General features: G+C 51.7%; 1 protein-coding gene across 10 annotated transcripts in view; it reads right to left on the bottom strand.

The window, feature by feature from the left end:
• Positions 1–724: 724 nt before the first annotated feature.
• Ttc7b (tetratricopeptide repeat domain 7B) overlaps positions 725–26,971 on the bottom strand; it is a 216,358-nt gene continuing 190,111 nt past the window's right edge. For all 10 annotated transcript variants that reach the window (XM_041633213.1, XM_041633216.1, XM_041633219.1 and 7 more), the window contains one exon: positions 725–1,691. In XM_041633213.1, the coding sequence (XP_041489147.1) occupies positions 1,470–1,691 (222 nt within the window). In that variant the 3' untranslated portion in view covers positions 725–1,469. The remainder of the gene's footprint in view (positions 1,692–26,971) is intronic.

Here is a 26,971-nt window from a genome sequence, read left to right as displayed (position 1 = left end):
GAGGGCAGGGTGTCCTCTGGGCTCTGGCCTTGGCTTCAGCTGTTCTGGGGGGTGTCCCTTCTTCATGGACCCACCCAGCTTCCTCCAGCCTATGTTGCTTTATAAGAAATGCATCCCTGCCAACTTTCTCTGAGATGGCAGCGTGGCCCCTCACTATGCCTGTGACCTGGCTTGGTCATCGCCCTCTACCATGCCTACATTTGTCTGCTTTCCCTCAGGACTTGTCTAGGTAACGATCAGCATGGCTGGAATTAGGGTATCTCGCACATGGCCCAGGCCCCAAAGCCCCTCTCCACAGGGCAGACCTTGAAATCTGGCAAAAGCTCTCAGGCTCGCAACTCAAAGCCCTTTTTGGCCACGTAGTTCCCCAAGTGAGTGTCTTGACCTTTCTATGACTCCTTACCCATGAAGGAATGAGTGAGTGAGAGAGCAAGTGATGCCCTTAGCTGAGAAAGGCATGGCGGTCGGAGACAGACTAGACAGCCCAGGGCCGCTGGGACCGACCTGACACACAGACGGATGTAAATGAGGAGCTAGAGGCTGGGAAGGAAGGCGCAAAGAGTTCACCCAGCTCGAGCTGCTGTCTGCGGAGATGGGGGAGGACCCGCCCTGTGCCCAGGCAGACCGTCCAGAGCAGGCCCTGGAATGGGAGAGTCTACACCCCACAGATGAGCCAACAGCTAGTCTCTGGTCTGCCAGCTTTGTGAGACACAAAAGCCAGGGGTCCATTTAAAAATCATTTTTTTATTAACATCATCTTCCTGTTTAGCCAAGTGTCTGTCATGTATAAGGAATGTCGGTAAATATTCCATTTGAAGCTTCTTTGTACATATTTCCATCGATAAATAAACTCTGAATTCACATAAAAAAGTTAAACTTAAATAACTCATATTTCCTTCTCTTGTAACAGCCATATATTGGTAAAATATAAATATTCTTAGACTCAGGCTTTGCTCTAGGAGAACAGTAGGAGAACAGTAATTCACCACATGGTACAACTGTGGACGACAGACCGAGAAGTCGTCAGCTGGTGTCCTGGCATGGACGAGTACTGAGGTGGGAACCAGAAAATTCACATTTGGTGTTGGGCCAAGGAAGGGGCTGGAGAGGTGGTGGAGGGGACAGAGGACAGGACAGTTGCTTTCATTACAGCACTGATAAAAATAATCCCTTCTGCCGCGGAATTTTAACCTGGAATATATTCTGCATTTGCTGATTAAGTCCATAATCATCTTACTTAAAACTCAGGTGACAACAACTGAATATGGCACATAATCCATTTTCAATGACATCGGTAGATTCAGAAAATGATCATGGATCTGGCAAAAACGACAAGAATGAATGAATGCAAGAGGGGAGAGCGATGATTCAGGGTTGGCGTGGTTCCGCTGTGGTCAAACATCCATCCAGGGCCTCGATACTGCAGATCCGCCCACTGGGCCCGTGTGGCAGGTGAGGTGGGGGGCCCTTCAGAGCACTCGAGGGATGACAGTGAAGGGCACAGCAGGGCTGCTGGCCTCCAGCTCCAAGGCCGTCAGGAAGCACTCGGTAGCTGCTGCGTCGTTGCCCTGAGCTTGGAGGACCTCTCCCAGCCCGTTCCAGACCTCATGGGCTGTCGAGTTCACCTGCACTGCGTCCCGGAGGATCTTCTCAGCTAGACTGTAGCGGCCCAGCTGGTGAAGGACCAGGGCCTGTGGAGACAGAGTTAGACACTCAAGGAGTGCCAGGTACCTACCTGACCTGGGCTCCAGAGTAAGGACCCCGGAGGTAGGAACGTTATCTCTTCTCTATACAAACAGCAAGTTCTTACCTACTCCTGGGCTTAGGGGCAAGATTTAAGACATAGTTTGACCACATGAAACTGTGGAAACCCATTTACCTTTGACAACAAACATGGCAGTTTCATCCAGGTGCATGGTAGCGAGTGTGAAGGCTTCAGTGAGACAGTGTCAACAAAGCAACCCTCCCCAATGGAAACCAAACCAAAATAACAACTACACCATTCCCAAATAAAAAAACTAAACAAAAAGGCAATTTTGTATTTATATGGTTCATCTGAAAGTGTATCAAGAATCAACCAATTAGAAAGTCTGTGGTGACCCAGTGTGACTGATCTGCGGTGTCCTAGCTGACACCGGCCTATATGGGAGGAGGTCTGTCATCTGTGGCATCACTAGTTATGACATTTACCGCCTTAATCAGGTGCCTTTGCTAATGTCCAGTGCTCAGCCAGGCTCAGCAGGCCTTTCAGCTTCCGTCAGAGTGTATGTGCTGGCCGCACTCTTATGTCAGTACCCTCTCCTTCCTGTGGAGACTCACTGAGGCCATGGCAGCCTCTCCTTCCTGTGGAGACTCACTGAGGCCATGGCAGCCTCTCCTTCCTGTGGAGACTCACTGAGGCCATGGCAGCCTCTGCTCAAGTGTCACAAAGCCACCGCCATTTTTCCAGAAACTGCTCCTCTGTTCTTTTAGGAATGCCACTTTGTAGACTACGCTGACCGCGAATCCATGCGGGTCTCCCTGCCTCTGCCTTCCAAAGGCATGTGCGGCTGGCTACTCTTGACCAGACTGTCAGTCTGCTATGCCCGACAACCTCTAGTAAAATACATTTACTGAAAAACCTTCATGGTCTGTTTATTAACAGACATGGAGGGATTGATCTGGGTAGAGGATGAAGGGTGGGGGAGCCCAGAGTCATCAGCATCCCTCACAGTGGCCTTGGGTCATTGGAGAGTCCCTCTTTAGGGTAAACATCTCTGAGGTGGCAAGTAGAGGCCATGACTCCTTTTACAGTTCTCAAGCCTGCTGTACATTTTCTGTGAGGGTCAGCTTTGCTGGTCTGGTGCTCCAGAGGTCAGTAGGTAACTCCCCCATCCCTTCCATCTCTGCAGTATATGGTCCTCCCTGTTGAGATCTGCATCTAAGATGAGTGCAGTGAGTGGTCCTCCCTGTTGAGGTCTGCATCTAAGATGAGTGCAGTGAGTGGTCCTCCCTGTTGAGATCTGCATCTAAGATGAGTGCAGTGTGTGGTCCTCCCTGTTGAGGTCTGCATCTAAGATGAGTGCAGTGTGTGGTCCTCCCTGTTGAGGTCTGCATTTCTTAGATGAGTGCAGTATATGGTCCTCCCTGTTGAGATCTGCATCTAAGATGAGTGCAGTGTGTGGTCCTCCCTGTTGAGATCTTCATCTAAGATGAGTGCAGTGAGTGGTCCTCCCTGTTGAGATCTGCATCTAAGATGAGTGCAGTGAGTGGTCCTCCCTGTTGAGATCTGCATCTAAGATGAGTGCAGTGTCTGGTCCTTCCTGTTGAGATCTGCATCTAAGATGAGTGCAGTGAGTGGTCCTCCCTGTTGAGGTCTGCATCTAAGATGAGTGCAGTGTGTGGTCCTCCCTGTTGAGGTCTGCATCTAAGATGAGTGCAGTGTGTGGTCCTCCCTGTTGAGGTCTGCATCTAAGATGAGTGCAGTGAGTGGTCCTCCCTGTTGAGGTCTGCATTTCTAAGATGAGTGCAGTGAGTGGTCCTCCCTGTTGAGGTCTGCATCTAAGATGAGTGCAGTGAGTGGTCCTCCCTGTTGAGATCTGCATCTAAGATGAGTGCAGTGAGTGGTACTCCCTGTTGAGATCTGCATCTAAGATGAGTGCAGTGTGTGGTCCTCCCTGCTGAGATCTGCATCTAAGATGAGTGCAGTGAGTGGTTCTCCCTGCTGAGGTCTGCATTTCTTTAGTAACCCGAGGAGAGCCGGATTCCCCGCATTCTTTAGGACCCTTTAGAAGACTGTGCTGTCATCTTCTTTGAACCAAGGCTCTCCTCCCCTCCCACATTTAAGTATTATTACTTTTGTGCATATGTGTGTCCAGGAGCCCGCAGAGGCCAGAAAGCACAGCACCCTGAAACGAAGTTACAGTTGTTTGCAAGACACAGTTTGGATGCTGGAAACCAAAACTAGGTCCTCTGCAAAAGCAGTAAGTATTCTGAACTGCGGAGTCATGCCCAGCCCCGAAGTTCCTAGCACTTAAATTAAATTCATGAGTAGCTGTAAATCTGGAGAGGGTTAACCCTCCAGAGGACTAACTCCTCACAGCCTACCATGACTTGTCCAGTCTTAAGGAGTTTACTCTGCCTTGGCAGACAGGTCTGGATTTCTGCTGCTATGCAAGACACAAAGCGGCTAATCCTGCCTGTCATTCACGCTGTGGGGCACTGGCTCTGCCTTACAGCAGACAGGAGCAGGATGCAGGGGCCATCCACTATGTTCCACTGAGCCACACGGCTACCTTCTAGATTGGCATCATGCTGTTGGAATTTCCACAACTATGAGTCATATTTTAATTGGTAGGTTCGCAGGCTTTCCTCTCTACCCTTTGCTTTTAAATATTTCCTGACCACCTTGCCTTGAACTGTTCAGACAAATGTGGCAATCCATTGGTTAGTCCCTTTGGAAGTCAACTGTACTTACACTGAATTTTCACGTATGCATGGAGAAGCTCACAACTTTATGATGATAATCTTCCTGCCTGAGAACACGGCATGACCTGACATCACTCAAATCTAACCCCAGCTCACCCAGTAAGTCTTGCTCTTTCTATATACAGCGTATGCTCCCCCAGAGTGGGCCAAGTCCGAGGAGTGGAAGTGGAGGGCACAGTGGCACAGACAGCGGCAGCTGTGGCCTGAGCCCCTCAGGTAATGGCACCCTGAGTACAGCAGCGGGTGGTGCTCACTCTCAGAGCACCATGGAACAAGTGCCTGCAGCAGGTGGTACCTAGGCCCAGGGGGTAGCTTCAGCTGCCTCTTCCCTAGGACATGTGCTCTGCGGATGCCTAGACAGCTGCACTGACTTCTGAGTCACCCGCTGGGACAAGCTGGTGGTCAGTGGGATGATAGCCCAGAAACCTTGTGGAGGTCCTCCACGGGGGCTCCAGAGGGAGAATCCTAGCTCTGAGGTGAGGGGAGCATGGTTTAGGGTGTCTTGGTGGATGAGAAGGAAGAGGGAGCAGAAGAGGAAAAAGAAATGGAAGAGGAGGAGCAAGGAGGACTGGTGGCGTTGGCAGTGGCAGCGAGGCCATCACAGAGACCTGGTCCCAGTGCACATGGATTTCTTCTCAGCCTCTCTAGGCCTCTTAGAGAGAAGGGAACTGGGTAGAATAGGAAGATATTCAGCTGTGGGACTGGCCTCCCTGAAGGGATGAGTATGATAACTAAGTACAGATAGCAAATGCTTGCCCAGTGTCTGCGGCAGGCCCAGCCCTGTCCTGTGTGCACTGGATTCCGTAGGGGACATCATAGCTATCTCGGGAGGCATGCTAGGCCCAGCGTGTACCAGGCTGAGGGATACTTTCACTGCCTAAAGGGCAGTGAGCTCCAGCTGTGTCACTGTATCCAGTGGCTCCAGCTTTTCAGGTGAGCAAAAATGGCTCCCCCAGAGTAGCATGCCACTGGGGTGCATATGGACCACTGCAGAATCCCTTTTCCTAGCTCCTGGGTTTGTTCACACCTCTCTGTGTGAGGATGGATGGTGGGGGCGATGGCAGGTGGTGGGACAACAACAGCACCCACTGTCTGATGCCGCTCCCCACCCAGACCTCCTCTAGAAAAAACATGACAACCTGACATCATCGCTTGCCAACCCCAGGGGCCAGAAAGCCACACATCAAGGCTAAAGAGCTCCTGTCTGCTCCTTCTAGAAGGTGCTATCAGTCTAGCTCTCCCTTGAATCTTCCAGGTAGCCAACAGGAGACAGATGCAAACAGGGTCTGTAAGGGGGCAGCAAGCAGCAGTGTGGAGGGGCCACAAAAGGGGTCCATTTCGTCTCTCAAGATGCATCCCGGTATGCCATGATTCTGAACACACTTGAGAAAAGGGGACTGGGTGGCTTTCCTGGTGAGGAGACACACTGCATGCCTCTGGCAAGTGCCAAGGGAAAGGCCACCTTGGAAGGCACAAAGGCATTCCTGCTTATTTTTCTGCAGTGGGAACAAGATGCTTGTTCTGTGCTTTGGGTCCAGAGGCCCTGTGGCTTTCAGAGGTGACCCAAGGTTGAAGCCGTGGCTACAGCAGGGGCTCTGTGAGTTCTCTGATAGCACACTCCAGTGTATGCAGGCTACATGAAGTAGCCACACTGTTTTCTTTGCTTCTCTGGTCACAGGTTGATGACCGCATTGGTCCTCAGCATGCTACGATTGGGAAACGGCTCCTATTCAAAGGACAGGATTCTCTGGCTGTGGCCTGTGGCTTAGGAACATGCTACTCATTTATTCATGGCCCAGGAGGACTCCTTGCCTTCTATTGCTTGGGCTTGCTGGGGTGTCCTGTTAGCCAAAAAGTGGGCCAGTGTGGGAACCTGGAGGACTGTTCTCGCAATGGCCGCTGGTTTCACTCTGCTGAAGCAGCCCCAGCTCTAGGCTAGGGCTTCTGCTTTGCAGCAGCAGCTACTGATCACAGTGCAGCCTGCTATGAGGGCTCCAGGGCACAGAGCAGAGGACATTACGCTGCTCAGCTAACCTTGGAACAAGCAATGTGTTCTCTGGAATTGATTCCTAAAGTTGGAGGCTTACGGGGTCTGCAGTGTGGACTTGTCATGCCAAGCCCATCTGGAAACGCAGCCACACTGCAGGAACCACCACAGTATGCTCTCGATAAGCAAAGGATTGGCCAGAAGTAGCTGCGAATTGGACATGTGACCCAGACCCCTGAGAGGCCTTCTTTCCCTGCCCTGGCCTTGAAGAGCGATTCTAACCAGAACACCAACACCGCTGCCAGGCCCACAGCCCTGCCTGTTCTCTCCAAAGACCAGAAGCCTCAGTCTGGAGCTTTGCATTTAACTCTTCTCCCTGTCTTTCCATGGTTCTCAGAGCTAGGCTGCCAGCGGACACATTGCTGAGCCCCTTACTTCCCCTACCTCAGTCAGTCCAGCCCTTCCTGATGGAACTCTAGTTCTGTCTAAATTCTGGGTCCCCATTCCCTGAGGAGCCCAGGAGCCACTGCCCCTCACAGGTAGGTCAGGAGCACGGGTTCTCAGCCTTCCAAGAAGCAAGACGAACGGAAGCTGATGACATGACCCTCGAACTCAGTTCCCTCAGTATCAAAGCGAACACAACCCATGGGGTGATGGTCCGGATGTTCCGGAACACCAACCTGTGGTGCAGGCCTGTCTTAAATAGTGAAAATGTCTAATGACACCAGCCCCTTCCAGTGCTAGGTATTGGCTCCACCTCCATCATCCTGAACAGGGTGTATATTAGTACAGGTCTGTGCCCTCGGCAGGGCACCTGCCCTGGCCTTGTGAGCTGTGCCTGGAACTGTGATGCATGTGTGTGCCCTCACCATTGGGTCCCCTCATTTTTGCCGAGCTGCCTACTGGTCCCTTTTATCAGACACAAATGCAGACAGCTTCCCAAGCTTGTAATTATTCTAATCAGGTGTTTTATACAAATAAGATCTTGGTGATGCACCAAATTAGAAATAAAAGATTAAATTAAACCTGTTATTTCAAATGTGATAAAATGGACTTGGCTAGTTTGAGGGCAATTAGCATCCGCCTTTTTGTGGTGATAATTACTGTCCTAGACTCAACACCTTGCCACATGCCTAGGGAGTACACAGGAGCTCTGGGAAGGCTGCAGTTCATGGAGTCAGGAGCCTACAAGGCCAAAGGTCCTTTAGGGATCCTGGGCATCTCCACGGTACTCTACCCAAGAGCAAGGGCAGCCATTTGCTGAGCTCAAGGCATGCTGCAATCTCTTGCCTGTCCCAGGGGTACAGGCATGGGGAGAGAAACCATGAAAGCATCCTTCTCAAAGAGCCATTGCTAAGAATTCATGTGCTCAGCTGTAGAGGGGGCCAGGTGTCCTGTCTCCAGCTGGCTGTACTTTTCCCAGGCAGTGTCTGGGGAACGAGTATTGGGCGCTCTCCAGGCAGGGCATGGATGACTCGCGCTCTGCCTCCCTCCCCACACTGTCTCCAGGTAGCCCATCTGTTACTCACTGGACTTTTAATAGCTCTGTTCCCACTTCTAGGTCAGAAATGCCATCACTGCAACCCTGCAGGAGGTAGGGTTAGGGCAAGTGGCTCAAGGCAGTGATGTTTGTTGGCTCCTCAAAAACCGCACGAGGACAAACACCCGGGGCCAGCAGCTTGAATGAGGTTTTTAGTGTGTAAGGAGTTGATGGTAACTTCAAGAGTGTGCTTAACTGTCCTGAGAGATTTTATATGGTTGCAGAGAATCCCCTCCAGCCCCGCTTTCTCACTGGGCTTTCCTGTGGGTGACGACAGGGCAGGGACCAGGTGAGCTCCATCATCTCTGCACCTCCACGTAGGTGAGAAGGAATCAAGACAGAAAAGGTAAATAATCAAGCCCTGAAAAGTCTTGGATTCAAGAACATGTTTAAACTGAGTACCGACCAGTGCGCTGCCCTGGCTCTTCTTGCTGGCCTGGGAAAAGGTGAAGGGTTTGTCTTTTTTGTGCACATGCACTGGTATACTTGTGTGGCCAGCTGAAGCAATGTGAGACTTTGCTTCAGAGAGCTGGGGCTCAAACAGAGGCTTTATGTGACAAGTAAATAGGCCGAGTCTGCCTTCATGGCAGTTTGGAGGAGGACCAGCACACATTCCTGATCAGAAAGAAGAGAATAAGCTGGGCCCATTTCAAATCAGAGAATGACAGTGACCTAGAGCAGCTCAGAAGCCACAAGGAACAATGGTTTTGACATGATGGCTGGATAACGGCACTGGAACACAGAGCCTTGGGCTTCCCTGGGCCTCACCACAGCCTCCCTCCTCCTCTGAAGCATTAGAAGATCCATCTGTTCTAGGCATGAGCACTTTGTGATGCAGCTCAGGGGACAGGATCAGCCCACACTGCTTCCCACTGGCTCCTGCAGAAGGAACTGAACAGCACCTGTAGGTGGCAGTGGGGGCTGCTCTGGTTTCTCTATCTGATCCCAAGAGCCATGGGTGAGGGCTGGTTTACACTGGGCTGTCTTCTGTTTCCTTTGTCTGCTCTGAGCGGAGGACAGGCAATTGCATGTGTCCAGGACAATTATGTCAGTCTGGAAGGCTGGTTCTATGCTAGGTGTCCTCAGTCCGGTCACCTGCCTGCATTACTCTGCCCATCCCGCCAGAGCGTACTGCAGGAGGGGTTTATACACTGCCACTTGGCTCCCTGGAGAAGGAGCACGGAGGTCAGAATAGAGCAGGGCTGGTTTTCTAGCTTGAGTCAATTTAAACAGTTTTGATCCGGTCTACCTAAAGGCCTTCCTGACAAACTTGTGCCCGCTTAAGATGCAGAGACAGCCAGTACCCCAATTTGTTTGCATGCAACCCTCTCCCTAGCAACACATGGCTTCTGCTACCACCCCTGGGTGTCCTCCAGGCACTTCAGTGAGGACAGAGCATTCATGAGGCTGCCCAGCCTCCAGAACCGCAAGGGCAGCTTAACTTCTACTCTGGGGACCTGGGCTGAAGGGCAGTGGAGGGAAGGCTGCAGGGACAAGAGACAGGAGGGAAATGCCAGCTGCCAGAGCCCTTGTCGCACTGCAGGGAGGGACTTCTGCCAAAGGTCAGCATGGGTTGAGGAAAGAGCTCTGTAGCTACTGAGTGAGGCTAAGCTTGGTGCTATGTGGCCTTTCTCCATCGGTGATGGACAGGACTAGGGTGACATTAAAGGTAACCTCTAATCCCCATGGCCTCTGCTCTTCACCCTCCCCCACCCAGCCCTGCTTGAATGCCAGCTGCCCCCTCTTTCTCTTGCTCTCTTCCAAGCTAACTATAACAAATAGTCTAACTTGTAAGCAGCCCCTAGACCTGGTTACAGTGTGTAAGGAAGGGAACTACTTCTGCCTTGGGGCAGGGGATGAGGAATGTGGGGGTGTGGGGGTGTGCAGAGGTCTTGGCGCTTAGTATAAACCTTTGAAGTTCTTACCCACAGCGCTGCAAACACCAGGAGGAAGGGCCTGGTGCCTCTCCTGAAGGACCCCCACTGCCTTACACGGGTAGAGGCCTCTGCTCACCAGTGATATCTGAGGGCAGGAGGTTGCTCTCCCATGGGGCTCCTTTTCCAGGTCAAAAGCTTTACTTGAAGAAATGTGCCTTCTGGTCTTCCAGCATCAAACTAACTCAGAAGCAAACAATCCTCTTACCTTTGTCAGCCTGGGGCCAACCAGCTACAGAAACAGCTCTTCTCAGCTGCCGGGCTCAGGGTTTCTGCTCGCCTCAGCAGGCAGCCTCCTATCCTCACATTTTCCAGTGACTGGGAGCTCTCTATTCCCCCACTATTCTCTAGCCCTCTCTATCTCCCCCACCCCCCCACCCCCTGTAGCCCTGGCACTAATGGATCTCTCCTGAGAGTTTCTATCCAACCCCCAAGCTCTGGTGTTCTGTGAGTCCCCTGAAGTCACGTGGATAAGTCCCCTTCTGTTTCTACCTGGCAGCCCTTAAGGACCTGAAGGGAATCTTCTGGAATAGCTTCTCCCTCCTCCCTCCCTCCTTCCCTCCCTCCCTCCCTCCCTCCCTCCCTCCCCTCTGGGCTTTCCAGGCTTGGTAAATGCCACCCTCTCCCCATATGGCTGCATTCTGCATCATGGGGTCCTCAAAGGATGCGGCCTCACTGTTGCTTCAGAGGGAGTCACCATAAGGCCTCAGGAAAACACGAAGATAGCTTTTCCTTTTTAAATAACTAGCAGAATCTTTTAAAGCACCCTTCCTTCAGAATCGTCTGGAATACCCTTGCGTGTATTCTGCAGTTAGAGATGGGGGAGTGATGGCTCCCAGGCAGCTGACATGGACATTGGGGGCACCAGTCTGGTGTAAGCCCAAGGGCATCAGCACAGGCCTCCAATTTCCTCTGCTCTAATTTCTTTGAAAGGGGGTGCTCAGCACTAGTGGTAATATAGCAATAGGTGGTGGTGGCCTTTAGAGAACTGGGGATCACTGGGACAGTTTGGGGAGGGGTCACAGTCAACTGGCTAGCCACTTCCAAGGCCTGAGGTGCCCCAAAGCCTGCCCCTCCCACAGAAGGTATACGGGATGCAAATGGGGGGTGGAGAGTGGGGTACAGGAGCACCTCAGGGGCCAGCATCCTTATTTTATGGGTGGGGTAGGATGGTGGAGGCCAGGCTGTCTTCAGGATTGCTGGGGGTGAGTCGTCTGAGATTCCCGTACAGATGATGCACTAGTTGCTTATCATCTATGTACTTTTTTTTTTTAAAGAGAAAAGCAGAAAAAGGAGATTTATTCAATGTGGTCTCATTGAGAAAAGGAATAAAGAGGTCTAATAATCCTCCACTCCCAGCCCTGGTCCATCTTCAGGTTCTGAGGGAAGGTCACTTCCACATTATGCACTGCATCCACTGCCATGGAAACGCTGTTGCTAGCAGCTATACTGAACTACTTACAGCGACAAGAAAAAGTCGGTATGTATCTTGAACAGATGCATTCCCCCCAACAGCTTTACTCCACAGTTGGATGAGTCTGTGGATATAGAACCCATGAAGGTGGAGCCAGTTGCCTTATGCTGGGACCAGAGAAGTGAGCGGTGGGACGGACATTCTAGTATCTGTGTCCCCAGGGGGCGCTGCCTACTCTGCTACAATCACAACTTCTAGATTTTTCCTTCTATCCACAAACATGAATGGAGCACTGTGGGTATCTCAGCACCAGTGTGCCTGCACCATGTGGCTTGCTAGAGACTCAGGGGCAAGGACTGTCACAGGGGCCATACTTCCTGTGACTGGACACAGACACGGGCCTGGAGGGTGGACTTGTGGCTCTTGCCCTGGGCTGGTATCCTGAGCAGAGCAGAGTTCCCTTAAGCATGCCTGAGCTACAGGACAGCACCCCAGGAGACAAGATACAACTCTCTTACCCACTTGCTAAATGGATGAGAAAGCTGAAACTTTGGGTCCAGAACCACATTGGGGTGCCAGCATCCCCCCCCCCCCGAACAGTTATGTGCCCAATTCCTTCTGGTGGACACATCAAATCAAGGCTCTCGAGAGGATGAGGTCATTTCATTACCAGCCAAAGCCCAATCAGAAGGCAATGAGGCAGGGGAGCAGGGAGTCATTGTTAGAACGACGTCAGAAGCAGGCACTTTGCCTGGATGCACTGCTCTGGCCCCAGACACCTTGACTTGCTCCTCAGATTAATGAACAATGATTTTGCTCATCGAGGAAGAGGGAGACATCTTTTAGAGTGGAAAACACTGTATGTCTCTGCTCTCGCTGGGGTCCTGCTGCCTTGGAAAATCATACCCAGGCAGTCTGAGTGCTGTCTCCTGGCCTGAGACAGGGAACACTCGGTGGCTCTGGCTTCTGAGCACCTGGTGCTCGGTGTTGCTGCAGGCAGGGACCCTGGGAGCCAGGCCAGGGGCTGTTGGGAATCCCAGCACCAGGGTAGTCCCTGCCGGCAGCAGTCTGAGACATGATGTTCACAAACTCAACCACAGCAGAGAAGCTCCGCATCAGCGCCTCTGCAGCGCTGCCTGGCATCTGACCCAATTGAGGACCCATCAGGCCAGACAATCTTAATCAGCAAAGGACAGCAGTGAGCAGAGAGCCAAGGCCACTGATGAGCAGTGAAGGAAGTGACAAGGAAGCCTTGGGTCCTTAGCAAGATGTGGGGACAGGCATCTGTCTCACTCTAAAATTGGAGGCAGTTCCTGGTAATGGTCCAAGCTGAGTTTCTAGCTTCCCCTCCCCCAACTGCTTTGCTGCAAAGGGATGAGCTCATAGGCTGGACCTGATTTGCTCTTGTGAGAGAAGTGCTTTGGTCCAGATGCTGTGGCTACTGCCATTCCCCAGTCAGTGCGTTCTATTCTGTGGGTGCTACCTGGCTGCCCTTACTGGTACTTTTCCACTGGCAATGGGCAGGAGACTCATGCTGACTTATTTATACATCTCCCTGGTTGACTTATTTATTTATTTTTATCTACCTTTGCCAACAACAAGCCAGGCAGAAAACAACAAGGCAGGACAGCCCTGAAGTCAAGCGCTTCCCCATGGCCCAAGTTATCCACACAGTGGAAAGTGTGGTGCTAATTACCTCCCAAGAGGGGCCTACCTGGACCACAGGAGGCTTCTGTCCCTGCCTGTTTGGGAAGATGGTGTGCCAACCCAGGCGGTGTGCAAAGGCATGGCTGTCTGGGACCACGGTTTCCACAGTTGGTTTGAGCAGGTGCACATAAGATGCCCAGCTCCTCTGGCAGAGAGGACATGCACAGGTGGCACATCCTCAGGGCCTTGGCTGGGGAGGGCAGGGGCTTCCAATTATGGGTCTGTCATGGTCACAACAATTTACACGCAATCAACCAAAAGAGAAGTTGTCAGGAGGGTTTCATAGAGTCACAGGGCCTGTGGAGTGGGAGTCCGAGAGACCCTGGCCCCTACTATGGTGGCCTAAGCCTGGAATCCCTTCCCAGTAGTCTGGCAGATTTTTGGTGTAGGCCTCTTCTTCATCACATGACCATCAACCAGATAAGAAGCTTCAGGGAAGGACTTATTTTGGCTCAGGGTTTGAGGGTGTAGACTGTGTCAGGGAAGACATGGCAGCAGGCAGGGGCTCTTGGCTGTGGAGGCAGACGTGTGAGGCCGCTTGCTTACATCTTGATAGACTAGCAAAGAGAGGGACTGAGACATTGCTCCTAAGCCTGGTTCCCAGTGACCCATATCCATGAGTGAGGCCCTACTTCATCCCTAAGGTCTCACCTATCCTCTCACACCCCCAATAGTGCCATCAATTAAGAACCAAGTATTCAAACAAATGAGCCTATGGTAGTATAATATATCCAAACCGTAGTGCCAACCTGCTCTCAGAGAGGTGGGGCAGGAGCCGTGCCTTTTGCTCTCTGTACTCAGTATGACCATCTTCCACCAAACACTGTGAGCAAAAGCCCGGCTCCAGCAAACTTAGCGAGATGCCTGGGCAGAAGGTAGGACTGGGAGCAGCCCAGTGGTGGGGCATTCCCCCTCCAACCTACTGTGTATTCTTCTACTGACTGCCAACCTAGACTGAGCCTTATTTCTCTAAGAGTCTCACTTTTTCAGTCTAGAAGACAAAGAGCAGAGGATATGACTGGTTAGGCCTCTTATTTAAAATGTATTTTGGGAGCACTACATATTTTGGGAGTACCTTTATATACTCAACGTGTATGCTGTCCCAGGACTTGAGAAGTAGTGGCTGATGTGGCCAGGAAGGCTTCACAAGGAAGAAGCTGGGCAAGAGAAAGGGGCTGAGCTCTCCACACATGGCCAGGGGACAATTCCACTCCCCTTCTGCACACAGAGCGGCTACAGGTGAGGATGGCTAAGTGTAGCCCCAAGGGCTCCTGGGCTTTCTGACTCTCAGGAATAGGAGGATGAAAAGGCTTGGGCTCACTGAGTGCCAGAATGTTCCAGGATTTACAGGAAACTTGGAAAACTCAAAGTCAAGTATGAAGCAGAAGGCACTAGCTGCTGGACTAGGAACCATAGGCTCTTGGAGTCAGAGGCCATGTTTGCTCACCCTTCCACCTGTGGGATTCACAGGGTCCAGACAATGCATGCTGTTAATGAGAAGCCATTCCAGCCCCAGAACATTTCTGGTATGATATATAGACACTCCATAGTTGACTATGGGATGGGTACCATGTGCTTGACCATCACCTCTCTTGTCCAGCTTCTGTGCCAACTGTACTCTGGGTCCTGTGCAGCATGCTGTGGGGGTGGGGATGATGACAGTCCCTTCAGTCAGGAAAGTCAGCGTCCAACCCTGAAGGTTGCATGGAGACATCTCTGGGCCCCATCTGGGCCCCATCTGGACAACAGGGCTGCCCAGACGACACAAAGCCTCAGCATCCCTGCAGCCTTTTCAATAGACAGGGAACCAAAGAGGAGAGCCTCCAGGTGCTGGCTCCATGGGATCATTTGACTCACTGGGATACAAACACAGGATGATTTACTACCTGCCAGGGTGGATGTGGTCACTTTGGCCAGTACCTTCCCCATCCCCACCAGGGTCTGGCAGGAATAATTTTTCCATTTTTAAACAGGAACAAACAGAAATGATAAGACATTTTCCAATGAAGGGGGGAGTCTGAAAATGATTAGCCTTGGAAAAATTGTCCCCAAAATAACAAGACAACTCATAATCCTTTATCTGGATGGGAAAGAGGGATGGCCCTCACTGGCCAGCGCTAGGCTCCACTCCGCCGCTCCCCACCGCGGGCTGGCACTGCTGGTACACCACTGCAGGGAGAGCCGCGGTTCACCAAGGAGAAATAGACTGTTGGTTCGGAAGCAGACTTTCCTTGTTTGTTTGAATAAATGTCATTTCTAGTGCTCCCAACTCAGGCCCAGGGTGGAGGAAGAGAGTGACCAGGCTGGGGACCTGGTGAGGACCTGGGGGACGACAGGGCTGTGGAGAGAGGGTTTCCACTGCAGAGCTCCTGGAGAGAACAGAGAGCAGAAGGTATTTGCTTCCCCCACACACTGAGCTCTTCTCATTCCCTACTGCGACGCAGAATAAATCAGCATCAAGATCAGAGGCATCTCCTCAAGAGTTCCCAGGCAGTGCTGAGAGCTGGCGTGGGAGGTGCTGCTCACCTGCTGGCAAGGGACCGTGCTCATTTGTATGTGGTCCCTGCTTATGGGATGGGCCCTGGCCAACACCGAGCGTGCCCTACTTCTCAGAAGCTCAAAATGGGTCCCCGGGGGCTTGAACAATGACTTGGAGGGAGACTGGAAAATTAGAATAAATCAATGCATCCACTATCACTCCCATGGCTGTCCTGCTCACTGTGCCACGTACAGCCTAGAGATTCAGGAAAGGGAACGGCTCTTTTGTGCTCCAACCTGGATGGTCATACCCAGAGGTGACCTGCTATGGACACTGGTTTATCCAGGCCAACTGCTCTATAACCCTGTGCCAAGCAACTCTTGCTCTCTGACTGGACACGTTGCTAAAAGCAAGCCCCCTCTTTCCTAAAGAACACGGAAATGACAAGTCTACATGGAGACCTCATGCCTGTCCCCTCTGCAATCTGGGGGAATCTCTTCCTCTCCATGTGACTTTCACTGCTGCCATGTCTGGGAGAAGGGCAGGAACTGGGGTGAGGCACTTGTGCCGGGCCAGGACCATGTCTATCCCTGAGGGCAGACAAGAGGCTGGCATGACTGCCCCTGTACGGCAAGTCCTGATCGCACACATCTCCAGGATGTCAGAGCTAGATTCTAGATGCTGTTTCTTCTGCTCCAAACTGTGCTCCCAGCCGCCAGTCTTTCTGGCCCGGGTCCAGGTATTTCTGCAGTTCCTCCCTTGGCTTCCTGAAGCCACCTCTACTCAGAGGTGCTGTCTGCTCTGCACCACGCATCTCCTGCACATGCTCCTGAGCTGGAGCCTTGCGTGCCGTTCTCTACCACAGTCACTGCTTCCCTCCTTCAGAACAATCCCCATCTGGCTCATGAGTGCAAGCGCTGTGCCGGCTAAAATGGCTCTCAAAGAAAAAGCCCAGAATGGTGGCACTTGCCACTTTCCACCGTTTAAGTACTCCCACCAAGACGGACTTCATGCCACCCATGTGAGCTTGCTGCAGTGGCCTGGAGTTAGAGGAGAAGGCTTTGTTTGTTGGGCCCGGTATGTACAGTCGGAGCCTCTTCATTGGCAGCACTGGGTAAGCGGGACCAGTCCCCTTCCAAATGCAGTTGAAACTGCTGGTGTTTCTCCAGTGACACTAGAGCCATCAGATGCCAACATTAGTTTCCAAGCCATGCTGCCCTCTTGAGGGTTGAGAGGAGCAACACAAAAACCCAATTTTCTTCAGCACCGAGAATACAGAGGGGCACCGGATGCAGTTTGTCTAACATGGAGCAGCTCCTGTAGGGGGCCCCAGGCTCTATGGTTATCTCCCCAGGAATGTATCACCCTGGAAACATGGCTGGCTTGCTCTTCTATGCAGCTTCAAGCTGGTTGCCAGCAACATGACCTTCTGAGCCTGACTTCCCCATAGCTATTTCTTAGCAGAGGGCTGTGTCCCTGCTATGCTTGCTCGTGGGCAGCAGACATCTGAGTGAGGGAACCGTGACTGGAGGGGGTTGCTGCCAGCACGAAGCTGGTGACTGTAGCTGGCTCTTCAATCAAAGGAAGAAGTGTATTTGCCACCTTTGTATACGACACAATCGGCAGGTAAAGAATTTAACAGCTTGTGGGAGTTCTAATTAGAGAGCCAATTATAACTCAATTGACCTGCCTTGCTTTGAAAGGCCGGGAAACATGCATGTTGCCCTTAGGAAGGAGCCAATTTTGCTTCTAGTTTGTTCTGGAAGGTCTCTGCAGGGACCTTTCGCTTGAGCTTTGGTTTCAGCCCTATGTACCTGTCTAGATCTGGCAGCCTAGTGCAGAGGATGAAAGAGAACCTGCAGGGTCCTGGGATCCTGCAGGGAGGGGCCGAGTTTCTTATGAAGAAAGACACCGCATCCAGTGTCACTGGCTCCCCTCTGCTAGGCCAGCAGCTTCTGCTGCATTTAGAAGGACACTGGCCAGAATTTCAATTATGGATCTTACCAAGAGCCAATTCTTAGCCAGACACTGTGCATGCACACACACACACACACACACACACACACACACGCGCGCGCGCGCGCGCGCGCGCGCGCGCACATGTGAGTATGTGTGCACCATGCCCCGAGATTTCCCGCAGAAAAATCACTGTTGTTACTAGCTTGGGGTTACTTACTTGTCCCTTGGGTACAGGTACCTGACAGACAGGAAAAGGGGACACTTATCCTTCTAAGAATCCAGGGATAACAGTAATTGTTAGACACAGCTGTAGTCCTTCAGGCTCTCACGTGTGATCATTCCTCATGTCCACCAAGGTGATCACCATCGTCCCCATGGACAGAAGAAGAAACTGAGGCCCAGAGAAGTAAGGCAACTTGCTCAGGGGCACCAGCTCCTTTGCATGGAAGCCATGCTCTAATTTAAGCTGTGTTTGCTCCTGATGCTTAGCCGAGAGGCTTTGCTGTCTGAGCTCCTCCTTCTGCACAGGGCAGGCAGTAGGGCTGCCTGAATGCCTGCATGGACAGCAGAGAGGACTGTGGGCACAAGGACTTGGGATTTAGGGAGCTATGCCCACATTCCTTCTACAGGGACTGGTAGTAGAGTCTGCATAACTGATCAGAGCCTAAATGTCCAGAGTGCTGTTCTCCCCTGTCCCTTAAGTGTTGGCATTCCATGGATTATGCCCTAGGCCTCTTTCCTGCTTCCTCTCTAGGATTTATGCCTTAGCTTCAGCTACCACCTATTGCCTGCTGCCAACCCCAAGGTCACTGTTCCAGCCTAGCTATGTGTGACTTGCCAGGATTACAGGCAGCTCTTTCTGGAGCAGGTGCCTAATGCCAGCAGAGCACCCTCTAGTCCCCTCACCGAGCCGCACCAGGCTTCCCTGCCCAGAACTTCTCATCCTGAACTGCCCTTAGGGATTCTGAGTGTCCAAGTGCCCTGCCCTCCACAGCTTCCAGAGTGTGGTCTCTCTATAACGCAAATATAAGCACATGGGCTTGGCTGTTGAAATGTTATCCTGTACAGTTTCAAACCTTCAGAAAGCAAAAGGCTAATACAACGCACCGAGAGCCAAAGTTAACAGTTAAAACCTTTCCCTTAAGCACATGGGTCCTGAGGTTGAACTCGGGCTCGGCACCCTCCGAGCCATCTCGCTGGAGCTGCTGACTTCCCCTCTATTGGCTTAGCTCATCTGTCTGGGGAAGGGGGAGAATTTATTATAGATGACAGGCATTGTGACATTTCACTCCTAAACACTCTCTAAAAATTAAGGACCTTTTCTTGTAACACTTGAGCACATCAGACTCACAGTTCAACAGTCCCCTCAGGAGCGATGCAGTCAGGACTCCTGGTGCAGCCATCACTCTGCAGCCACTCGTTCCTGCCTGGTCACAGCTAAGAATAATAAGCTACGATGGATTCTAAGTCTTCCCATAGCGCGCAGTGAGTTCAACTCATTGGTGAGGGTAAGGGCTGGAGACACACACCTGCCACGTGTCCATTTCTGAACTCCCATCTGTTATTCTAGGAGACCTTCCCATGAGAGAGACCTTCCCAAAAGCTTCGGGTCTAGAAGTTTTAAGTCTCCTTTGGAAGTCTAGAAAATGAGGGGAGCTGACATGGTCCTAAGAGCGCCCATGTTACTCAGTGGGGAGTTTAGAGTCAGCTCCAATATTGGGAAAGGAAATACACACAAGATGGTTTGGGACCAGTGGTCCAGTAAGCCCCAAAGGGCACTTCCTCATGGTGGCACCCAAACCCTCAATCTGTGTTCAAAGGCAGGCAGTGGGCTGGGGAGGGCTGCAGACTGAGAGCATCAGGACTGAGATCCAGGGCCTGGGAATATGGATCCGAGCTGGCATCAGTTCATGAAGATACAGATCAACCCAGGCAAGGAACTCCACGTCTGGCCCAAGCCCGGAAAGCTTCCTGTGTGTGGCAGGAAGGCGAGGAGCCTCACTGGCACATTCTACAGGAGCAGTGAGGCAGAATCTTTAAGAATAGATGTCAAGGGTAGGATACGTCAACTTTGAAAAAAAAATAGGTCATAGTTAGTACTGAGACTGAACTTGGCTGTCAGTACCTGGTCACCTAAGACTCCAGAGCAAAGATGAGAAGTAAGCACAGCACTGAGAGTTCCTCTTGGCTGAAGTGAAGAAAGAATGATACAAGGCACTACACAGCGTGCATTTCATAGCCTGTCCTGCCCCAGGTTGCTTCTGTGTCCGTGTCTCTCCTTAGGGAGACCCGGGTCACCTGATGCCACTTCTTCCTGGCCAGTATTGGGACAACTGTTGCTGGGTTGGCAGGCCTCTCTCCCAAATGCAAACTGCCAATGGAGGAAGTCCCTGGCCCCGAGGGATGCTTGGACTGGCGGGCCGGGGATGGGCAGCAGGGCTATAGCCAGACAGAGGCCAAGTGATGAACAGCAGGGTCTCTATTCCCAGGGATATTTCTTTTGCTTCAAGGAGGACACAAATACCCAGCATCCAGAAACTGCTATAAACTAAAAATAATAAGAATGTAATAATCTTGAGGATACAGCTGATGTCACAGAAAGGGCCATTTACCTGGCTCTCCCCCATCACTTCCGTCTCTTGCTCTATCCCTGTACTGACCATGCCTCCGGATGCCCAATGGCATCCTGTGCTGGGATGGCTGCTTCTAGAGCTGCCAGCGGCTCCCAAACCAGATTCGAAACCCTACACCAGGAGAGCCTATTCACATAGCAACCCAAGGGCCCCGCTGCCCTGGACATGGGCCATGGTTGCTCTCCTCCAGAGGAGGTGGTCCTACTCACAGCCAAGGACTCAGAGAGATTACCAGACCTGTAACCGACACCTCAGGATGACTGTGGTGCGCACCACTCACCCTGCACTGGACCTGTCCAGTGACCCATGTGGGCATCCAGCCGCGCCGTCTACCACAAGAAGACGAACCTGTCCAGTAACCCATGTGGGCATCCAGCCGCGCCATCTACCACAAGAAGACGAACCTGTCCAGTAACCCATGTGGGCATCCAGCTGCACCGTCTACCACAAGAAGACGAACCTGTCCAGTAACCCATGTGGGCATCCAGCCGCGCCATCTACCACAAGAAGACGAACCTGTCTAGTAACCCATGTGGGCATCCAGCTGCACCGTCTACCACAAGAAGATGGGTTTATAAGTGACGCACAGCTCAGTTGCTCAGCATTTGCACAGCACACTCAAGGTCCAAGGTTCAACACTAAAAACATCCAGTCCAAAAAAATCCAACCCAACCCAACCCAAACCAAAGCCCTCAAGTAACAAGAATCAAAATAAGACAAAAGGTAGCAGAGCTGGGAGCTGGTGGCCACTCCAATGCAATGTCATTGAGTCTGAATTCCTCCAGGATGAGACAACACGTGTGTTCCCCCTTTGTCCTGGTTTGCTCTAATTTACAGTGTGTCCAGGGCAGATCACTGGGGCTACTTTCCCTCTAGCAAACAAGAAAGTCTCCATTTCACTAAGTACTGTGAGAATGGGTATGCCACATAACCTTCCAAATTATACTGCGTAGAAAAAGTAAGAGTTAGGGCTATGTAACACTTGTTGAAAAGGCCTTACGTTGTCAGAGTGGCTAAAATGCCATGTAGTTTACTGAAAAGAATGAAGATCAACACAAGGCAAAGATGGCCATTGCCTAGAATGTGGCAGCCTCCCACTCTGGGCCATGGGCTGACACCCAACTATACCAAGTGCAGAGATTAAGCAGAGACGACTGCAGACCTGTTAGGGATTCAGTACACAAGCACACAGACACATAGGCGGGGAGGCATCTAAATAGCTCACAGGCCTTCAGAGAGAAAGTTCCTCTCCCCAATTTTCAAAGTTTTCTAATTCTGAAAGAAGACAAAAGGCAATTAATAGATGGAAGCACCTTCATAGCCGACCTCGGGGTGGCTTTGCTGTGTGGGTCATTCCTTCTATGCATGGGAGAGAGCTGACACTGGGGAGAGACTGGCTTCTGGAGGAGAGACTGGCTTCTGGAGGAGGGAGAGACTGGCTTCTGGAGGAGGGGAGAAACTGGCTTCTGGAGGAGGAGGGGAGAGACTGTCTTCTGGAGGAGGGGGGAGACTGTCTTCTGGAGAAGGAGGGGAGAGACTGTCTTCTGGAGGAGGGAGAGACTGGCTTCTGGAGAAGGAGGGGAGAGACTGTCTTCTGGAGGAGGGAGAGACTGGCTTCTGGAGAAGGAGGGGAGAGACTGGCTTCTGGAGGAGGGAGAGACTGGCTTCTGGAGAAGGAGGGGAGAGACTGGCTTCTGGAGGAGGGGGGAGACTGGCTTCTGGAGGAGGGGAGAGACTGGCTTCTGGAGGAGAGGAGAGACTGGCTTCTGGAGGAGGGGAGAGACTGGCTTCTGGAGGAGGGAGAGACTGGTTTCTGGAGGAGGGAGAGACTGGTTTCTGGAGGAGGGAGAGACTGGCTTCTGGAGGAGGGGGGAGACTGGCTTCTGGAGGACCCTTGGGCTCTCCTCCAGCAGCACACCTGTGTCAGGTCGGAGCCAGACCAATGGGAGGAGCAGATGCATCCCCCAGAGAAATGGAGGGTCAGAGGGTAATCCTGGGCTGATGGACCAGTGAGACCAAGGCGGGAGCGCAGGCTACCAGGCCCTACAGTCCTACCCTCTCTAACCCTTCTCTCTGCCCACCAGAGACATGTTGGGGGACAGAATTTTGACTAATAAACCTTAAGACACAGCAACTTCCTCTAGCTCAGGCGACAGACACCTTCAAAGATGGAGGGAGCAAAACCAAGTTCAGGATGTCCATGTCAGCTTCCTCGCCAAGAGAAGCTTCCTCGCCAAGAGAAGCTTCCTCTTACCTTCTCCTCAGCCCTCTTTCCCAGGCCCCCAGCTACCACACCCTAATGGAGAAAGTGTCTTCATACAGTAAATAGGCCTGAAAGTTTGAAGTCAGTTTAATAGAGCTCTGACATCAGGCCTCTGTTCGAAACTTGAGGAGAGATGTCATTATCTCTGTGCACAGTATATGTGGATAGCTTTGTTTTGACAGAACACCTTAAACACTGTCCAAAGAGCTGAAGACGCAGGTATAATGCAGACTGCACGTCCCAGCAAACACTGTGTTGTACAGCCTGCCATCCACACAGGACAGCATGAAGTATTCCCAGCACCTTAGCCAGCTCCTCCCTCTTTCTGGCCCTAACACGCTCCCTCTAGAGGTTATGTACTTGTTGCCAGTCCAGAGCCTATGCTTTAGAGAACAGGAGAGCCAGGGTTTCCTCAGAGACAGCCTGTGTACAAGCCCTTCAGCCTGAAGGCACCCTAATCCAACTAAGAGGGTTCTTTGTCTCACAGCCTGTCCGCAGAAGACAACATGGTGTGCCACGCTCCAGACAGAAGCTAGTTATCACACACGCCTCTGACAGAGCCCTGACGTGTCAGTGACCTGCCAGCAGCTGCAGGTAGCCGGGCTCACGAAGCGGTGGCCTCAGGCTGTTATCACTGCTTCTTCCTCTGCGGACCTTGGAAGTCTAGCAGTTTCCCTAATCTCATTTTCCTCCTTGGATGACAATGGCATCCTGTCTCTTTCTAGTCTCTGGCCACGTCTTGGAGCTTCCACATTTACGGGTGGTTCTCTTTGTGCTTTCAGTTTGATGATCTCACCTCAGCATCGCCTCTGACTGCCTAGATCTGCCCGAGTCTCATCTCCGAGGGCTGCTCACTCCTTTGGTGGGTGGCTGATCCTCCCTGTGTTCTGTCTCTGTCAGGTGAATGGTGGGGCAGTGTTGATGAGAACGGAGGGAGAAACTGATCAGGCAGTCTTAGGGTAGGGACCCTGAAAGTGGACAGTTCTAGGTCTTGGAGAAGCTGGAAATGGCCTGTTTCTTTCTACCTTAGGTCCCTGACCTGTTTTTTGCTTTTCTTCCTTTTTATACAACCTAAATGAACGCTGCTGCCTGGAAACTGTATGTGAGGGCGGAGCTGAGACTGAGAGGTACTGGACATCTCACTGGGGGACCGAGTGAACCGACCAGCTCACCTCCCCATCCCCCACCCTAGCTTCTTCCATAGGCTCCCAGACTATGCAGCTCTATAGTACCCCTCTTTCTAGGACTCTCCTACCACAGGAAGCTCTGCCTTCTTTTCTTGAGTTCCCAACTCTACTCTTGTGAAGCACCTTTCTGTCTGTGAATGGCACTGAGTTCCAGAGACAAAGGACCTGGAAGCCGCGAGCCCCCGATTTGTTTTGGTGGCTGTTGATTTGTCCAGGACTCTAGCGTCCTGTTCTGCTCATCTGAGATGAGAAAGGCTGTGGCTCTCAGACTCCACATTTCCTCCGTCAGTGTCACCCCTGCTGGGCCCTGCTGTCATCCTCTGTGCTCTGCCACCACAGTTCCTGATCCTCCCCGTCCTCTGGGTATCTCAGCTCCCCACCCCCTCACCACCCCCATGCTGTCTCCTCCCCCAGACCTCAGATGAGCCCCACTGCTCCTGTTTTATACCTTTTTCTCAACCTGTCAGGCTCAGCGGAGGCAGGCCCAAGCCTCCTGTTGACACTCACAGTCAAGCTTGTTGCCCAGCAACACCTTCCCTTCTGGTCTTAATGACTTCCCTCCTCACAGCCCCCTGGCTGCCTTCCACCTTTACTTCAGAAAGCCCTGGTCCTTCCTTACCTTTCCATCTTACACGTTGCCCTCAAAAGCCCAGACTGACGTGATCAGAGGGCAGCCAGATGTCCCTATTTGTGGAGTCTGTTCCTGTCCTGGTAATTGTGTCCTTGGATGCACCGGGTTTCTATGCCTGTCCTTGGCCTGCAAAGTCCTGCCCAGGCAGACAGTCTTCTCTCCGAGGCCACCATGGGCCACCACTGTGCACCTTCTCTTCTCCCTCCACTCGAAACCCAGAGTGGTTGCTTTGGGAAAAGCTGGCCCATGTGTCACTAATGCACTCCAGGTACCGGGAGCTAAAGGGCTTTTAACACAGGCAGTAAACAAACACAAATTTATACATTTATGCAGACTAACACTGAAATATTCCTTTAGGTTTTCTGGGAAAAGTCGGATCCCTTTCAGAATTCCTCTGCAGCTTTGCAATTCCTTATCTCTTGAACTTATTGTTTGCTTAATACCTGCCCACACTCAGCCCCTGCCTCCTGGTCTGGGCTAATTACTACCAGACAACATCTTTGTTTTTTCCCTTCCTTTTCACCGTATGTGCAGTGAAACCAGAGGTGAAGGAGATTATCCATTTCCCTTGGGTCTACTTTGCATTTCTCTTGTCTGACTTTCCACTTACGTTCATCAATACGACGTGGTTTGTCTTTGCTAACAGTGCAAACACGCTTGCATTCTGCATCATGGGGCCATGTGCCACTCAGCCCTAGAAGTTAGGAAGGCACTCTTCTCAGTGCAAGCCCAGGCTCCTGTCTGTGCCCTGCAGGTCTCTGCGGCCTCTATCAGCTGCCAGTTTCTACCTGTGCCAGACAACATGGGTTCCTGTCTTCAGGACAATTCCTGGAGACCACCCCTCCAGCTGCTTGGCTCTTCTTTCTGAGCACTGGGGCTGGCACGGACAAACTTCCCGTCCTTGGGTTTTCTCTGTGCCCATGGTCTGTCTCCCATGGTTCCTTATCCTGAGGCCTTCTCAGTTGGTCTTATGATGGTTTCCACCCATTACTCCTAACCCTCCTGGGCTCTGATGTGGCACAGTGTGGTGTAGCCCGGCCTCATGGCTGCTCTCACTCTCTTCTGAGTCCCAGGAAACTCAGTGCTCATCATTGTTTCTGCCTCTTGCTGCCCCATGAACTTGGATCCCCATCTTCTCCCCAGACTTCTGCTCTCTGCTTTCAAGGAGTTAAGGGGCTCAGAGACGACTAGCCTGGTTCCCGTGACGCAGCAGACCTCTGTGAGCCAACTAAAGGGTTTGGCTCTCTCGTGTGCTTAGTTTTTCTTTTTTTAATTTGTTTGTTTGTTGGTTTGTTTTTTGAGACAGGGTTTCTCTGTATCTTTGGAGCCTGTCTTGGAACTCGCTCTTGTAGACCAGGCTGGCCTCGAATTTACAGAGACCTGCCTGCCTCTGCCTCCCGAGTGCTGGGATTAAAGGAGTGCGCCACCACCGCCCGACCCTGTGCCTAGTCTTTAAGAGCAACGTGTGCTAATGTTCTCCCTAGTTATGTAGAGGTACGAGGAGTGGAGTATCTGCCTCAAAGTCCCACGAGTAATGAATAACAGCACTGGGGCTCTAGCCCAGGCCTGTCCGGAACCTTAGCCCTGGCCTTGCAATAACCTCTGAGCACCGTCTTGATCTCTGAGACATGGGAAAGTGGCTCTGCTTTAAGTAGCTGGGCCAGGTCTTGATGTTTCAGGGCTGCAGAGCCTGTGGATTCCAGGGACTCTCGGCGGGCACTAGAGGACCTAGCACGCCAGAAGGGAGACCTGCCCTCAGCTGTGACAGGGAGCTGGAGGAGCCCAGGCGAGGAGCACCGTGTACGAGATCACCAGGAAGGAGTCCCTGAGCACAGGCACTCTGCAAAGCTGCAGAGCAGGAGGAACAGAACTGACCCAAGTCTGCTAACCTCTGCTCTCAGCCTGCCTTCAGTCTGGGTGGTTTCCGAAGACACCAGGATACACAGAAAAGGGCCCTGACCACCCAGGTGGGTAGTATCTCCAGGCCTGGTGAGGCTCAGAGGCCTGTCTCACTTCAGGGACACCTGGTTGGCCCTTCAGAAAGGAAAACACTTGTCAGGAGCTGAAAAGCTTGAAAAGCTCTAAGGGGAAAACAGAAACCTCTCCTGGGGTGACTTTCCTATTGATCTTTTGTCTCAAGTGTTCCCCTTGGGGATGAACAAGAAACATGTCTCTTAATAATTCATAGGCCCTGAGGTAGAAAGAAACATGCTACTTCTTTTTTCAATAAGGACTGGGCACTTTGTGTTTAATCCTTCTGCAACATCTTAACCAAAGCTGGAAGCTCGTAATACACCCCTCTTTTAACAGTGAGACAAAAAATAAAAGCCAGGTAATATCTTTAATCAAACAAACTAATGTTTGGATAATATGTGAAATTATTTATAAAGCTGCATTGAGTTACAGATTGCTCACAGAAAGAATCTGAAAAGAAAGTGAGTGACTGTAATTATCACCAGGCTGGATTTCTTTTTGAAACCGAAAATGACTGCCTCTTGTTCCCTATTTAATGAACACCTACTAGGCACCAGGAACTCTGCTGAGCTACAGAGTCGCTTTGTTTAGTTCTCGCACAACCCACCAGGGTAAATAGCAGCCCCAAATCACAGAAATGCCAAGGTTTTTGGAGACTGAACAACAAATCCAGGTTCAGGTTCAGAACTACCCTCAGGCACAAGTTCCCTCATAAAAAGCATTTTCAATTCGTCAACTTTGTCCTAACAAAGCCAGCAGTTCTAGCTCAGTCCTCTACACTGCTCAGCACTGGTAA

Source organism: Microtus oregoni, unplaced genomic scaffold (genome assembly GCF_018167655.1).
Source record: "Microtus oregoni isolate MIOR12 unplaced genomic scaffold, Mior012 000043F_ref0000047, whole genome shotgun sequence".
Classification (NCBI taxonomy): Eukaryota; Metazoa; Chordata; class Mammalia; order Rodentia; family Cricetidae; genus Microtus; species Microtus oregoni.
Note: the sequence above shows the minus strand (reverse complement) of the source record. Positions and strands in the feature narration are given on the sequence as shown.